Source organism: Marmota flaviventris, chromosome 8, assembly GCF_047511675.1.
Source record: "Marmota flaviventris isolate mMarFla1 chromosome 8, mMarFla1.hap1, whole genome shotgun sequence".
Classification (NCBI taxonomy): domain Eukaryota; kingdom Metazoa; phylum Chordata; class Mammalia; order Rodentia; family Sciuridae; genus Marmota; species Marmota flaviventris.
In genome coordinates, this window is record NC_092505.1 from 64473117 (window position 1) to 64491360 (window position 18244).

The 18244-nt window shown below is 34.5% G+C and overlaps 1 protein-coding gene across 3 annotated transcripts in view; it reads right to left on the reverse strand.

Annotated features, from left to right (window-relative positions):
* Positions 1–15214, reverse strand: part of Gramd1c (GRAM domain containing 1C) — a 33732-nt gene extending 18518 nt beyond the window's left edge. For 2 of the 3 annotated variants that reach the window (XM_071615816.1, XM_071615817.1), the window contains exons 1-4: positions 14894–15214; positions 11862–11980; positions 8574–8706; positions 5866–6028 (exon numbers count right to left, since the gene is read on the reverse strand). In XM_071615816.1, the coding sequence (XP_071471917.1) occupies positions 5866–6028; positions 8574–8706; positions 11862–11905 (340 nt within the window). In that variant the 5' untranslated portion in view covers positions 11906–11980; positions 14894–15214. Of the gene's footprint in view, positions 1–5865; positions 6029–8569; positions 8707–11861; positions 11981–14893 lie in introns of those variants that run through there. The other variant, XM_071615818.1, reaches the window with a different exon arrangement.
* Positions 15215–18244: the final 3030 nt, after the last annotated feature.

The window sequence follows — 18244 nt, forward strand, 5'->3', positions numbered from 1 at the left end:
AAGGAATCCAACGTGAAAGTTTAATCATTTAAGGATAGGTATTACTTCTTATTTCAAGGGTTATGCTCCATCAATACAAAATAAAAATTATGACAAAAGCTCCCCATATTTCAGAAATCAAGCTCTGAGAATTACCTGTGCAAAGCACATGTCAATATTAATCCATGGGAACTAGTCCATTTAAATGAAAGGCAATGGCCTATGAATCAGAAAAAAACTCCTGTAGCTCTAGTTTCAGCTCCAATTATCACTATTTTTACCTTATTAAATGATCTGTACCTCTCTATTTTGTTACAAGTGCAAAGAACTTAGGGACACATGGTAGATATTGACTTATCTTCACCCTGCAATAATACTGTATGTCAGAAAAAATGATTCACTTCAATTTCAAATAATAGCTTTTTTGGTATAGGAACAAATCACTAAAATTAGGCAATCCGCTGAGGTTTTATGAAGTAACTCCCCAATTAGGGTTGCAAAACAGCTTTTGCCCACATAGAAGTATTATTTGTTCATGCAAAAAATAACTCAAATACACAAAAAAGCAAACTAGAGATAATTCTATTGATCCTGCCATTTCTTCACAGAACCTATCCTTATTTGTAATTAAACTTTTGGTGTCTTATTCACTTGCTTACTATATCTCTCCTGTACTTGACTATATGATCCATGCAAGTTGGGATAATGTCAGTTTTAAACTTTTACATTCAGTGTTTGACATATAAGAACTGTATTTTTGAATGCATAAATTAATACAGAAAATGCTAGAAATATCTTAGGTTCTATTTTTGTATCTAGGACTTTTGAATTTGTAACCTCTAAAAAAACTTCTTATTTTATTTTGAGATATATAATTAATTAAACTATGATTTATCCCCCTTCCAGTAATGTCCTTTTTCTGTATAAGAATAAAATCCAAAACACTACATTCCATTGGACTAGTGAAGTTATTTTATTTTTTAGGTTATAATCTAATACTGTCACTATTTATTTTGTTCCTCAAATTATTTAACTATTTGATTTGGTCATTAGGAGCTCCTTCAGGTTGGTGCCTGTATTTTTTTGACATGTCCACCCTCTCCCACTTCCTTACTTTCTGGCACCACAATGTGCTCCAAGCTCATCTTCAATTTTCTCTATTCTTAGAATCAGCTATTCTTCTAAGGATCCCTGGGACTATAACTTTTCAAAAATAAATTTCTTGGGGCTAGGGATGTAGAACACTTGCCTAGTATGTGTGAGACCCTAGATTCAATCCCAGCACCAAAAATGTAAGCCTCTTATTCATCTGTAAAAGGGGAAAATTGCACTCATGCATATTTCAGTACTGGGAATTGAACCCAGGGACACTCTGCCACTGAGCTACATACATTCCCATCCCTTTTTAAAAAATAATTATTCTCAGACAGAATCTCACTATGTTGCTGAGGCTGGCCATGAATTTGTCATGCTCCTGCCTCAGTCTCCTGAGTTGCTGGGATTACAGGTGTGCACCACTGTGCCTGACTCAATACAATATTTCATATTTCTTTTAAATCCTATTTTTAGACAACAGATTCTGAATTACTATTAATAAAAATATAATTTGTTGTATGACTATAAGGAATGAACAACCATCTATTTTGTATGTAAATTTATTCAAGGGAGTAAGTAAATGAAATAAATTATTTCCACATGGGATTATTCATTTATGAAATTCATATACTTCAAAGTCTCCTATCTGAATAACATCGCCAATAGTATTGATATAATATATTAAGCTAGAGGGGGTATTGCTCCATTCAGTAGAAGGTTACTATGGCCAATAAAGAAGAAATGGTATTTTAAACATATCAGTTTAAAAGCAGCCAGTGGAGAGTATGTAAAGTGAGACAAATAAATATAGGAGAAATGCATGAACATAAATGAAACTGAAAATATATGCTGGCAGTTTTTTGATGGTACTTTAAAAATGTAGTAGGTAGGTATGAAAAAAAAAAAAAGCAGTTGATTGAAGCTTAATTTAGTAACTAAGGACCCGCAATCAGTTATATCCTCCATTTTCTAAAAACTAGTGACCTGCTATCTTCTTGATTCAGGTATTCCTTACACCTGAAAACTAAGTTCAATTGAATGTGTTGTTCAAAAATCCAATTCACAGGCTGGGGTTGTGGCTCAGTGGAGAGCGCTCACTTAGCATGTGTGAAGCCCTGGGTTTAATCCTCAGCACCATATAAAGATAAATAAAAAAGGTATTGTGTCCATCTACAACTAAAAAATATTAAAAAAAAATCCAACTCAGGTAACTGTTGGGTTACCTGGTTTAAGCTCAGGGCTGCTTCACTGATATGCTAGCTTATCATGTGGCTTTTTCTCTGGCTTTTGCCAGAGTCTACTTGTCTTTGACTTTAGTAATTAATAAGCATTATCCAAAATTTCAATTCCTGTTACTCTTTGCTTGGCTTTGCCTCTAATTCATCTTTTTCTGTCAGTTATGGGTCATGGATTTCAATTTCGCTATCCTTTTGTGTTGTCCTCACAACCTAATCTTCGCTTGAGTTGTAGCTTCCATTCTCTGCATAAGCGTCCTGTCACCATGACATTTCTTTGTTCTTGACACATGCAACAGCTCATCTTCATTTCCCAGGAAACTCCCAGCATCTTTTAAACTCCTTCCCAACTTCCCCTGGCTAGAGAAAGTCTATCCACAATGATCCTTTAAATAGATGAAGAAATTCTGTAGCTTATTCTATAAATCATATCAAAGATTAAAAATAGAAATATGATTTAACATATTAAACACAATGCTTATTTTGTTTAGGAGCTAGGTGGAGGGAGCCCAGTTCTGAAAGGATAGAAATAGCTAGAAAAAGGACACCCTTCAATCTTGTTGTATTCTAAACTGCTTAGCATAGAGGAAGATCATTAAAGTAGATGTTAGCCCAAGCAGATTCTAGTCAAAATTTCTCTATCTGTGTTCCACTTAAATTCCTCATCAAAGATTGGGGCCAAAAGTTTCAGCAGTTCCCTCATAAGACATTTCATGATGCTCTGATTTGTTAAGTCCTGTCAGGAATACATGGGTCTCTATATAAAAATAGAGTCTCTATATCAAAATAGTGGAGTGTCTATATCAAAATAGTTTAGGGCCCCCACTCTCCAAAATTATAGCATGTGGGGAACAGAAAAGGTGAAAAAATATTGTCATTTTCTCACTCAGCCTGGTCACAAAAATAGATGAAAACACTATCATTTAAACAAAATTATGTTTGGTTTAAAGTGATCTGTCACCCATTCAGCTCCCTCTCAATCACACACACATCTCCAGGTCTCTTGAGATGGTTTACTACTTCTGGCCTTTCCCATTTTCTCCCCAATTCCCTTACTTCAAGTGTCTATATAACTTTACAATTTTAAGAAAATGAAAACTAGATTGATTATTATACCCATTTGATACATCTGACATGATTTTGGAACCCATTTGAGGAAAGCAGCAGGAGTCCAGAATTGTTACCTAATGATAATCTAATAAGAAGAAGTCATTATGCCACACACCTTAAGGAAAACTGCCACAAACAGAGGGTGTTACATGTTAAGTTTTTATTGCTGTAAAGCTGAACAGTCTTTGAAGGGGAAGGAGCAAGGAAAAAAATGTGATCAGTGTTCATATATAATACAGAAAATATACCACTATTATTCTTTACTCATGGTTATATGCACAGCTTTTATGAGTTTATGTTGTCCCCTGTATAACTTTATCATTAATGTTAATTTAATAGGAACTCAATAATGAAATTACTTTTTCAAGGACCATTCTTATAAAACTACAGGTGAGAGGTAGACAGACAAATAAATAAATCCTTATTTTGGTGTCACTTACCTATTTGGCCACTGGGTGCCAGAGTAGATCTTCTAAAGCTTGATTCAGTCAGGCAGGGTGTAACTAATTCCTGCCCTGCTGCATACCAAAGCACTGATAAAGCACTCACTACCCTACCTCCTTACCAATGACTCCCACTGCAATGACTTCAATGTCAATGATCTTATAATTTTTAAAAAAGATTCCTGAAAATACCTACTTAATAAGTATGACAAGCCCCAGGTTGTGGGTTCTAACATAAAGTACAGAGAACACAATTTGCTATAAAGTTTCTTTTAAACAACTACTTTTTATACTTATGATATTCTCAACTTTTGCCTGCCTCCCCCTTCCTCTCTCCCTGCTCCATCTCTTCCTACCTTTCTTCCCCTTTGTGAGAAGGTGAGGAAAAGACATGTGAGGACATAGCAAGAAGGTAGCTATCTACAAGCCCAGAGAATCCTCACCTTAATCAAGGATTTCTATCCTCCAGAATAATAAGAAAATACATTTCTGTTGTTTAAGCCACACAGGCTGTGGTATTTTGTTAGGGCAGCCCAATCTGATTAAGTCAATCTTAGTAAGTATGCAAGGGTTGTACTGGCAGGCCTGTCACACCTCTGTCCTTTCTTCTAGGCCTTAAGTGCCCACCGAGGTTAATACTCCTATAGGGATGATCTTCCCTTCTAGATTGGGAAAAGGTCAAACATGGTGACTGATGGGTAAGTCTATCTCATTCATCAGCTCAATCAGCAGCCCAAGTACCTTTGTCACACATCTTCATCCTCTAACTTTGCCACTATTACTATTAGAAGTGATATTTTGGGCTCTATAAGACTTGCTTTTTGTTTTCTTTCCCAATTTTGTAACAACAAGGGTGGTCAAGAAAGATGGCTGTTTGTTGAGCCACTAGAGACCCCATGTATGCAAGGATTACAATACTAAACATGTATTTAAAATGCCATCTGGAATATAATACTTCTGAGATTCAGAAGGTCTCTGGTTTGTAATTTTCATTATTATTCATCATTATATTAGAATTAAATTAAATCTCTGTTGGCCTTCTAAAACTAAGTAAGTTGCTTTTTAATGCCATGTGGAACATTATTTATCATTTGTTTTGGTAATAAATTTCAACTGTAGAATGTTCATTTAAAAACAAATTGAAATTGAATGAAGTTTTTAAAAACTGAATGGAAATTGGCTATAGTAAATGCATACCAAATTCAGAAGAAATTATGAACTGTCCATGCGCCTGCTTTAAAAAACTCACCCCATTATTCAATCAAAAGATTTTATCTTCCACATTCAAAAGTAGAATATTCTTCTGAGTAATACAATGAGTAATATTTTTTAAAAAGTTTCCTTGTTAGAAATTTTGATATTCTTTATTACCTTTGGGAAGCTACTCAATAAACTAAATTAATATCCATTTCAGAATGTGCCCCTACTACAAATACTTGCTTTCATAATTATACACCTTTGCTAAGGTATCTTTTTTAAAGAAAAAGGAGGAAAAGAAACAATAATTTTGGAAGTACTGGATAAAGTAAAAAGAGCATTAACCTAAGAGACCTGGTCACTTAATTCCAGCTATATATAGTGAACTGGCAGCATAATTTTAGACTGAACCCATCTAGGTCTTACTTTCCCTAACAGTTACCTAGATAAACCAATAGATCACTCCACCTATAAAATGTGAGCATTTTACCCTGCCTGGTATGTGGGAGTGGGCATGCAGATTTTTATTAACAGATTTGCTTTTCCACTGGTACTTATTCAATGGTTGGGATTTTAAAAGCTAAATATAATGGATATTTTCAAATTCCAGGCTTTGAAAATAGTGCAGATGGGTTAGATTTAGTAGGCTTTCTCCTGTTTTCTATAAACTTTCATTTCTTTTAAGATTCTTTATAGGGCAAGACTTCATCTAACAAAACCAAATTCTCAATCTGCAGACACCTAATACAAAGATAAACATTAAGACTTACTTTCAATTTTTTAAAAAATTTCCAGAAATTCTTTACCTTCATCAACAGAATCTGAAGTGCTGCTTTTTTCCAGAGAAAGATATTCATTTTTGTTCAAATACAGCGATTTTGATGGCATTCTATTTAACCTCTTTTCTGAAGTTAGTAAAGGACTCTTTTGGATCTGTTTCTCACTTTCAGGCTCCTCTTTCCCTAATGCCTAAAAGGCATATAACACAGTTAGTGAAAAACAAATTTTAAGCCTAGATTTTACAGTGAGAACTTTTATTTAAAGATTATTAAGGATGTTTTCAAATACTGCTCTTTGAAAAATATTTGTAGCATTTTGTTTATTAGGGCTGAATCAATCACATTTCCAAGGCTGCTAAATGTGGGCCCATGAAATGTCAGTAAATAATACATGCCTTCCTGAAGTCATCTTCTTACACAGTAATAAACAACAAATTTATATAAAAGAACTCACATAAAGTTAATGTCATGTGAAATAAGTAAGCAGAAGGGAAAGGGACAAAGGGCAAAAATAATGCAATAATCAGTTTTTTAGAATGAACAAAGGAGAATAACCAAACCCACTACTTTCCCCAGCCAATGTCTGCCCCATCATCTCAAGGAAGAGAATTCACCTACCTCTCAAAACCAGTAACTAAAGCAGAAAGGGGAAAGAAAATAGAGAGATAAAAGTCACATAAGAGTACAGTGGGGAAGACAAGATTCAAAGGGAAATTAATTTCATAGCAAACTCAAAAGCACACAATTGGCTTTACTGTTAAGAGCCTAAGCATTAAAATATATTCGATATATGATGCTATCTATACCTTTGGGGATGGTTTGATAAAGACGTGTCATTTCTACAGTAAACTAATGCTAAGCATTAAAGCATGAATACAATTACTATGTTAATATTCAGATAGGCTAGTTTTACAATCAGGCTTAGTAGGACAGTGTAAAAAAATAAAACTGTATAAACTGTACAGCAAAGTACTTCCTTGCAATATCTATGTGTACACAGATGAAAGAGCAAAAGCTACATACACAATTCTTTGACTTCCTGCCCCAGGAGATTCTTGAGCAACACTGAACAGGAAAACAACTCTAGGGAGGATATAGGTTTCCATTGGCCACCCAGAAGCATAACAACAACTGGGAACAGGACACAATTTACTAAAGGATTAGACTACCCTAGTCAGAGGAAAGATTCTTTAGGCAGAGATTACTACTAAAATCAAGAGCTGATGTGTTTGGGAGTTCCACACTATAAAGCAGCATGCTTAAGCACCACCAGGGCTCTAACATATGCTAAGTAGAGTAAGTTTCTCTAACTCCACATTTATGTTTCCCCTCTTGTTGCTAATTAAATTATATTTCTTATAAAGAATATAGATAGGGCTTGAAATATAGCTTAGTGGTAGAGTTCTTGCCTAGCATGCATGAAGCCCTGAGTTCAATCCCCACCATGGGGGGGGGGGGGGAATTTAGATTGATACATATAAGAAAAGTAACAGTGACTATTTCAGTGGGTGGCATTTAGACAGTTTTTATTTCTTCATTTATTCTTCTACATTTCAAAAAGTTTTACAAAGAGTGTTAATTTTAATAACTTAAAAAGCATGTTTTCATCTTGGAAAAAAAATTGCTTCAGATTTTTTCTTATTTCTAACTTGTGCTAGAAGTGAAAATAAGCCAAACTAAGTGACACACAATATTTGTTGACATCTGAGAATCTCCCCAAACTGCTCTTGAAAGCAAAAGGGAAAAATAAGGAATAAGGACCAAATTTCTATATTACTTATATTCCATAACCTAAAAACAACTATACTAAACACATCAAGGAATGTCTGATTGATCTCATAACATTGTTACTCTTCTATACTCCATTCTTTTATTGAGATCAAATGTGACCTTCTTTAGGAACAAAACTAGAGGCAAGAACCAACAGGTTAAGCATTCAAGAGTTGGTATAGAAGAAATTGTAGAGAGGTTGTAGGAAGGACTCAAGCAGAGATTAGCAGTTCTGAAAACCCAGTCCTTAAAGTCAGACTTCTATAAAAGAATAAGGAGACTACACGAAATTCCCTATCTTGTTACCTCACCCAAGTTCAGTAGTTTCATCATCTCAGTGAGAACATGCAAAGAGATTAACATCCAGAGTCAAATTCCTTGTATCAGTAGTGAGTCCTTAAGTGTCTCTCAGTGCATACATTTTTCAAGAAATCCAGAACACAAAACCAGGCTGAGGTAGTTGCATGATAGATGATGGTTGCCTAAGGCAAGTTCATAACTTAGGGCCTTTCACATAATAAATTCCTTTCCATGTTTTCCCAACATTTACACAGAGGAAATGCTGGAAGCTCCTTGGGGGAGGATAGAAAAGAACCACTGCTGGCCATAGGTGGGTTCACTTTCAATTGAAACAGTTTATGCATCACACTTACTACTCTCCCTGGAGAAAATTCTGCAAACTACAAATTTCTACATCTTGTGATTTTTTAAATGCATTTATCCTCCCCATTGACAATGCCCAGAGAACTGCCTGGTAGCTCTATACCTTATCCAGCTCTAAACAAAACCACACTTTCCCCCATATAACCTCTGCTACTTACATACTTAAAACTCTTCTAATAAAATAGAAGCCTGATGTCCTAAGGTTTTTAAACATTTTATAGATTGCATTTTTTACTTTATCTTATATTGTGACTACCACATGGCAATATCAGATATATTTTAAAGGAATAACATATACTAACTCCTTTTGATGAATTTCCATCCAATGACTCTGTTTCTGAAACTTGATGAATTGATTCACGGGTAAAACTGATAGACTTGGATAATTTTTCATCTCTTTCCCCAGAATCATCCACACCACTTCTTCTGGGACTGCTGTTAAGAAACACATCATTATAAAAATATAGTCACCTCCACACAAATAAGTTATTTAGACTCCTGGAATCTTTTTATTATAAACCATTTTGATGGCAAATGGACTATTGTACTGGAGCAAATAGGCCTCTACTTATACCAAAGCTATCTTTTTAAATCACAAGCAAATTGACTTTATTCCTAAAAACAAATCATAGGTAATATAAAGTTTTATAAATTTCAGAAATCATTAAAAAAATTAACAAAGTACAAGCAGCCAACAACAGCAGATCAAACGAGTTGGGGACAACCATGAAAATGTGAAATGTTCAGGGAGGATGTGTGAATTGGACATCAATCAGCATAGAAGACAGTTTTTACATCTCCTTCATTCTGACTCAGACCCAGCTAAAATGGCCAATCCCTCTCAGAAATGGAAGCTCCTGCTATCTGAGTCCATCAATGAATCTTGCCCTCTCATGATTCTTCTCAATACTAAGAACAAGGGGTAAGAAATAGCTTTCAAATGATCACAGGGCCAAAACTACCAGGAATGTCTTAGTATCTGCTTTTCCCATCTCAGGAAGCATAAAGAAAGGAAAGAGATTAAATACAAAAGGAGCATAACTGATCTAATTTCCAGTGCCCAACCTTATCAGGCAACCACAATTCCCATATAATCATAACTATGTACATTTAAAGCTCTTCTGCTAAAATAAAGTAGCAGCCTGATTCTCACACAATATAATCCTAAGGAAGGAAAAAAAAAAGCCAAAAGGTATTTCAACCCTGTTTTACTCTGCCCAAATAATACTTAAGGTCTGTTACAAATTATTCTTAGCCAGGCAGAATGGCAGGCCTCTGATGAGCCAAACAAGAAAAATGGGTTGTCAGGACTTGCCTACCAGTTGAGTGTCTACACTTAAGGATTTTAAGGATGGAGATGAGATACGGAGAAATAAGGAGAGACTGAGAATGAAGAGAGAATATGGAAGCCCTGAGGAAATAAAGGTTTGAAACAGACAATGCTTCTTTCAGAGACTAGAAGAATGGGAAAAGGAATGAACAGGAAATCAGAGTCCTGTCACATATTTTATTAGGAAAAAAGTTACTAGATGAAAGTAGCAGTGCATACATTTGGCAAGAGATCTACAACACAAAACCAGGACTGGTCACATTGAAAAGCTGATCCTAAAAGTCTGAAGCCCCCTGCTTTTGCAAAGACTAGAAACTTTTCAAGATGGCAGGGATTTTGAAGGTCATCTAGTTTAGTGGCCTCGTTTCATAGATGAGTAAACTGAGGATCAGAAAGGTTAAAAGATTTGCATGAGGTTGCTCAGCTACTTGATGGCCCAGATTAGAATCCAGATCGTGTTTACCACAGTCTGAGTCTCTTTGCATTAAATCAGTTGCTTTTCTACCCAGCTTCAGTACCTGAGAGAAACTTGTAAACTTTACAAGGAAAGTAGTATAATGGAAATTTTTAACTTTACAGAAAACTAATAAAATATGCATGTTCTACCTGGTAAAAAAGACTATAAAATATTGATGCTAAACTGAAGCAATATAAATAGGATCAGCATCACTAGAAGACTAGCAAGATGACTAAAAATTTTATACACAATTTAAAATCTTCAAAATATTTCCATTTTAAGATAAGCTATAACATATTATAACATATAATTCATACAACAAAAAATTATCCTTCATTTAAAGAGTAAAATTCAGTTGTTTATAGAGTTGTACAAACATCACCACTACCTAATTTTAGAACATTTTAATCACCCCAAAAAGAAAACCTGTACCCATAAGCTGTCATTCCCATTCTTTCTTCCTCTTAGATCTAGCAACTACAAACATACATTTTCTAGGTATTAATGAATTCTGAACTCCATTTCATATACATGGTATTATACAATATATGGTCTTTTGTTACTGGCTTCTCCAAGTTAACATAATGTTTGCTATAGAATTTTAAAGTATTACCCTGTTTGTTTTTATTGCTATGGCCCAATCTTGCCATTAGATGAAATGCACTTTTACTCGAATGGTTAATAAAAAATGTCCACTCATTGCCAGGCATGGTGGTGCACATCTACAATCCCAGCTCCTCTGGAGGCTAAGGTAGGAGGATCACAAGTTTAAAGGCTAATCTGGGGAAGTTGGTAAGACCCTGTCTCAAAATGTAGCTCAGTGCCTCTAGGTTTAATCCCCAGTACTGCAAAAGACAAAACACAATAACAACAAAAATGTTCACTCTTCTAAATGAATCCGAATCTGTTAAAAATATATTTCTCTACTCATAATTTCTTTATCACATTATTTATTCCTCCTTCATGGCTCTTATCTTGTCATTATTTGCATCCCCATAGTATTATAAACTTCTTTTATTAATGTACTCAATATTTACGGAGTGCCAGCCACATGCCACACACAAATGCTAGGATATCCTTGAGTAAGTCATAGTATCATTGTATTCCTCAAGACATGTTCCATTTAATTTACTTTATTTTCATCTATAAATTCAGAGATTTCACCAGGTAATTCTCCAGACCCTTAGTAAAAAGATTAATTAAAACTAAGCTGTGAGGGGCTGGTGTTGTAGCTCAGTGGTAGAGCACTTGCCTAGCATGTGTGAGGCGCTGGGTTCATTTCTCAGCACCACATAAAAATAAATAAATAAAACAAAGGTACTAAATTGTCCATCTACAACTAATATATAGATAGATATATAGATATGTATATATATACAGATAGATATATAGATATGTATATATGTGTGTGTGTGTGTGTGTGTGTGTATAAAATGAGAATTTCATATTTTTTAAAAAATAAGCTATAAAAACGGGAAAGGGGGATCATAAACTGAAATCAATTTCTATGCATATATGTTTGTAGGAATGAACCCAACTACTATGTATAGCTATAAAGCTCCAATAATAAAAATTAACCAAGCTTTAAGCAAATTCTAGGTGACAGTTTATAGTTTACATTTCTTCATATGTCTCGAATTTGGCAAACTATTCTCCATGCCTATCTTTTACCCCATTCTACCTCAAAGAACAAGGCAAACTGTACCCAAGGGTGAATTAATAGAGATTCAGAATTAGTAGAATCTAAAATAAGTCCACCTTAAAGGCTAATAAACCTTGACATTTCAAAACATTTTGCTGTACCTTGGCTGCACATTATCTTCAATCGACAGTGACAAGTTTTCCATCTCTTCAGCATTTAAACCTAGCTCAGTGCCATAGTTCTGCTGGAGAAGTTGCCAGAATTCTTGTCTGGTCAGACTCTAAAATGACAGAAACATAATGAGTTTTAGATAATATAAAAGATAATATAACACAGTGATTTAAAACATGAATATTAAAGTTAAAATGACCTGTGGAACAGCTACCAAAAGTGTGGCCTTGGTAGCTTTCTGATTTTTATAAACCTTCATTTTCTCTATAAAAATGACTTAAAGCCCATCTGACAGAGTTGATATGAGATTTGTACAAAATTGTGATTTTATATTTTGTTTTTATTTTTCAAGACAGAGTCTCACTACATTGTCTAGGCTGATCTCAAACTCTTGGGTTCAAGTGATTCTCCTGTTTCAACCCCCCAAAAAGCTGGTACTATAAGCACACATCATCACACCTGGAAAATGATGATTCTTTAAGTATGTAACAAAATAACTACTATAGGTGGGAAGAAAAAAAGTTTAAAATTTTGTCTTTATAAAATAATTTGTAGTTTCTGGATCTGAAATCCAACAGCCTACCACAACCACTGTTATCACCATTCAGCATCCTAAATGCCAACTTGGAATACATCCTTTTAATCCATAATGTATCTGAATATTTTAGCTGCATTTAGAACCTGATATACCAATACACTTTAAATTATATTTTCCTAAAATTCAAAATGCAAGAGGCTGGACTTCAGAATTTCCTTTACTTTTAATAAAGTCTAGTTTGTTCTCTGTCTTTTACCAGTGCTAAAAATCATCAAATACTCCAGGCACAGTGGAGCACACCTGTAATCCTAGAAGCTCAGAAGGATAAGGCAGGAGGATTTCTAGTTCAAAGCTAGCCTCAGCAAAAAGCAAGGCACTAAGCAACTCAGTGAGACCCTGTCTCTAAATATAATATAAAATAGGGCTGGGATGTGGCTCAGTAGCTAAGTGCCCCTAATTTCAATCCCTGGTACCCCCCAAAAAAACCCAAAACCACCAAATACAGCACATTTATGCAAAAGAATGATATTATGATAAAACAGGAAGCATTATAGTTAATTACATGATTAAGCAAGGTAGAGGGAGGCAGCTTAACACTTGAAGATATTGTCAATAAGATTCTTCATCTCTTTCAGTCATTCAACAGGTATTTATTGAGTACCCTCCAAATGTATACCACTCTACTAGATGCTAAGGGGTATAAAAATGATGTAGAAGTTAAGTTCTTGACCCTCAAATAATTTCTATTATAACTGAAGAGCCATGGGACACTTTAAGTTAAATATGACAATATATGATTATGTACTAAAGTGCTGGTAGAATCAAGATGACATAAAAGTCTAAAAGAAAAATTACTACTATGGATTAGGGAGATCTGCTATGTTTTCACACTGGTTTTCAGCTGAACTGAAAAAAAAACATGAATGAGAGCAGGGGAGAAATGAGAAAAGTAGAGGAGAGAGAAACCAACATAAAAGTACAGACTAAATGCATGAACATAAGTAATATTTGTTTCACGGTCAGTAATAGTTTGTCAGCCCGATTGGAGTAAAAATTTAAAGTTGGGTAACAGTAAAGATAAATATAGATTTAACAGGGCTAAAATGTATATAGATGCCTGGAATTCTTCTGCAATATTTCCTATAACAAATATATTTCCTATTTTTCTCTTTTTTTTCTTTTCTCTCTCTAGTAGCTGTGGTATCTTTGTTTGATATTTATACTAGATGACCTTCATTACATTTTGTAGAACCTCAAAGAGATTAAGAACAAAATTTCTGCACTTTTTTCCCCAAATTTTTATAATTGGTGTATTATAGTTGTACATACGGGATTTGCTGTTACATATTCATACATGCACACAATATAACAATATAATTTGCCTAATATTACTCAGATTTCTGCACCCTTGACTGCTAATTCCCTGTCTGCCATGTCAGATCACTAGGATACCACAAGAATACTTGATTAAAATTCAGGTGTTATTATCAGTACTTCAACATGTTGAAAATATCCGAGTATTTACCTATAATAAAGCTACTCAAGCTAAGTAAATGGGCAACACTCTTTGCTTTGAGCTATTGTGTTAACCTAGAGTGGATATCTCATTGGAAATAATGTATGTCTAACAAATAACAATCTTCTAATATTTACTATTCAATATAACCACTTTTTGGTGGACAGAGTCTTTTAAGACATAGGATCCAGAGAAGAAAAATTAACAAAATAAAATAAAAAGGATCACTGGTGGTAGAGAAAGATGATGAACAACTGTCTTTGATCCTAAAAAAACCCAGCATACATTTCCTACTTCCACTCCCAAAGAGTCATTTGCTTTTCATAATGACAACTTTACCACTAATTAACTCATTCTTTCAAAGACTATCTTCAAAATATTTTAGTGTCATGTAAGGATAGTTAGCTTTATAAAGAGAAGCAAACAATATTTCAATATACTTGTGTAAGATTAACCTCTCAAACTTTTCAAAAACAAATAGATATTTCCAAAGAAAGACTAAAATAAACAAATCAACAAATACTCAAGACAGCTTCCTAACAGTGAAAGAAATGAAACTTATAAGTAAAATACTAATAACAAAAATGTAATTTTATTTGACTACAGAAATACATGTTTTAAAATTTTTAACAAATAATACTAGGAAGTTAATCACAGGATAATTTCAATATGCTTTTTGACCTATTAATTGAACACACGCATGTGCGCACGCATATATATATATATATATATGTTAATGGGAAACAAAACTCATTGAATTCACCATGCTATAGATTTGGTAATTTGTTAAACATCACTTTTCTACAAAGCTGTCCAATTGTCATAAAAACACAGTATGTTCAGCAATTCTGAACATTCAAACATGTTCAGCCTGAATTAATAATTCTTTCAATAATCAGCAGTAGAATCAATCTGCTTGAGTAATCTTAAAAACAACCTAAATTTTAAACAAAATTTAGACCACCTACCTGCAAACAAAGTAGAATCTTTCCAGTTCAGCCTACAGAGTAGTTTAACAAAATAAAGATGAACCAAGCAGTAATCAGATAAAGCTCAAAAACCAGCAGATCAATTTCTGGCCCAGAAAGCTTTGTATTCCCAGTATGCTGCAAACTCTATCTGAAGCAGAGTGCCAAATATTTAATGACAACTACACAAAATCACTGCTTCAGTTTCCTAATTTTGTTATGAGATGTTTTTCCATGTAAAAGAAAAGTTCTAGTGTAGTTTAAAGCACATTATTTGTTGCTTCCTGGTTTGCAGTTCTAGCACTCTTTCCAAGGCTACAGGTCAGAATGCACAATTGAAGTTATACCTCACTCTACAGGTTCCTAAGCCACTCCTACTAGAAGAGAAGAAGTAAACAGGGTTTTATTAAAGGGACAGTTCCTAATTTCTTCAGTTCCATACATGGTGTAGAGACAAGATGCAAATGAAAATATCTTGCTCATGCTCAATTACTCTAAAAAAAAAAAAAAAACCTACTGCAATATTTTCAAATTTCATTTGAAAATTTAACTGTTAAAAGATTAAATTTTCTTCTCCATGATAGTACTTTTAACTCAATTCCAGAAATATGATAATTACTTCTTCATATACCACTTCTTCAATACTGACATAGCATTCCCATCTGACTCCTCTATGACTACTATCGATTGTATCTCTTGAGTATTATAAATGGAATTTCAGGAAATAGCAGGAAGAGCCAGCTATTCAGGTGGAGCAATTCCAGTGAGTACTTGGCACATCTTTCATCATTGAAAAGTTATGATAACATCTTGATTTAGTTCTTTCCTTTGAAAATATTTCTGACTTTAATCCATTCAGAATAATTTCCTGGACTATAATAAACACTACAGTCTTGTCTGCCAATTCCAATTTATTCCAAAGATGAAGAGTTTTCTTCTAAATTTCATTTTTTAAAGTTAAACATCCTAATTTCTACCAATTTATTGACAGAAGGTCAAATGCTACCTGATGAACTACAACGCTTGACCTTTCTGGGGTTGCTAAAATCTAATCATTTTTACAAGGGCAGAATGAGAGAGCAAAATGACATGGAGAAGACCACTCAAATGAAGAAAGCACACTATGGGGGCTAGCTTCCACATATAAAATTAAGAGGTTTTAGCCCACGAGGCAAGTTCTCATTGGCTGAAACTATAGATGAATATATTTACTCTCCACCTATGAGAATAAAATGTATTGTAATATTTATCTACTTCTTTTGCTAACTATAAAAATCCTCATAGCAAAGCAAACCACTGGTATATAGAGCAGAGTTTTAATTCAGGAGATTTAAGAAGGAAAACAGAACCTAAAATTGAGCCCCAAGAAAGAACAACATACAAAGGATAAGTAGAGAATGAGTGGCCAACAAAAAAAGACTGAGGGAAATATCAGAGAGGGAAGAGGAAAGTAGAAAGAATGGTATCATGGAAGTGAAGGATAGAAGGTGTTTCAAAATGGAGGGAGTATACAAAGTTGTCAATGTTGAAAGGCAGCACATGTGGCAAATGCAAGCCTCCAGAGGAATGAAGCAGGCTGGCAGGCCAAGCAACATGACTAGCATATGAGTGCTGGGGGAAGGGAAAGAAAGACTCCTTGGGAAAGGAGGAAAGGCCAGTTCTTGAAAAACCTTGTATGCCATGCTTTAAACTATGGACTTTACATTGTGAAAAATCACCTAGTAGTTTCTGTGAAAAAGTAATTGTGCTTTCAAAAAAAAACTTTAAAAACTACCATTACTTGGCAACAACCTCAAAGGCAGATTAGAATGTTGTAAAAGAGATAATTAGGAGACTAAGTGATGCTGCAAGCTAGAAATGATGAGAACCTTGGTGATTAACTAGACATGTTGACAAAGAAGAGGTAAGAAACAAGGATATTCTTGGGTTTCTGGCTCAAATGACCCGGCTACAGTTGGTATGGTTCACTGACCAAGGAGAGTAGGTGGAGTGCTGCCAAACAAAAGGTAAAAAAGTGGGAACAATATAGAAATACAAATACTTCTGTCCTGCCAGGCTACTATGTAGCAAATGTGACTAAAATAGTTAGCAACTTCACAATTATCTTTTTCAAGGTAGGTTTGAATGTTGCATTTATTAGATTTGTAGCACTACTAGAAAACTTCTAAAATTCTAAGTAACTCCAAAAAGAGTGATCACTAGACAGCGGATTAAGGTAGAACAAGGGGATTTGATCAAGTTGAGCTGTCTAGAGGAGAACGCTACATGATACTTTTCTAAAAGGTCTTAGAAGGTGACATAAAGCTCTGTAAACTAACTAATATTTGGAGAACAGCCTTATTACTGCCCGTGCCCTAGACTGGGGCTCAGAGAAGCTGAGCTAAATAGGTCACACTTACAAACTACATTATAGTGATTAAGTTGGAAATATACTAAGACATAAAAGGGTTATATTGCTTGCTAGGGATAAGAAATCTCATTCTACCATGCAGGGCACCTGAATACCTTGGAAGTCAGATTAGTAATCATAAAATTGCATGGTAAGCATGGAATCTGAGCTTTAGGGAACAACTCACTGTGACCTGTGGAGCCTAATGTCCTATCTCTGCACTCTTTCTCTGCTGATCAGAGTCTGCCTCTGTTACCCTACTTTTCTGTCCTGAGTCTTAAGTTCTTGGCCGAATTCTGACCAAGCCTCCTTCACACTCACATATTCTTTCTCTATATATTCACTAGTACATTTAGTGAATTGTTTCAAACCTTCCCTCACCCAGCACCCCAAAAGTGAAGCTGGAATGACATGTTTCAGAATTTGGAGTGGGTGGATCTGTATGTATTTTAAAAAGCTCCCCATCACCTCACCTGTAATCTAACAATACATGCTATGTCCCTCTGCCCTTTAAGAATAAGCTGAAAGTCATGCTTTCTTTTTAAGCCTTAAAATTTTAAATGAGTGTAGATTTCTGCTCTATTAGGCTCTAGATTTAAATACTCTCAGAAGTTACTCTTAAATTTCTGGGAAACCTAGCTTCCTTGTAACCTCCCATGTACTGGCAAGAGACGACTATGCTCTAAGAGAAAAACTGTGCCACAAAAGTAAATTCGGAGTCTGTATGCATTCTATTATTATTAATCCTGAATCCAATAAAACAATAATATAATTGAAATATGAAAGGATTAAGAGCTTTAACTAAAGAAAAGCAAAAGTTTTAAACTTTAACCCTTACTGCTACTAATAATCTTTTATATCTATACCCTATTATTTTAAATTCAAGTGTATACAGAATAGATTTTATTTTATACTGTACTGTACATTGTTTCAAGATCATTTTTTCACCCTATGTTTATAGG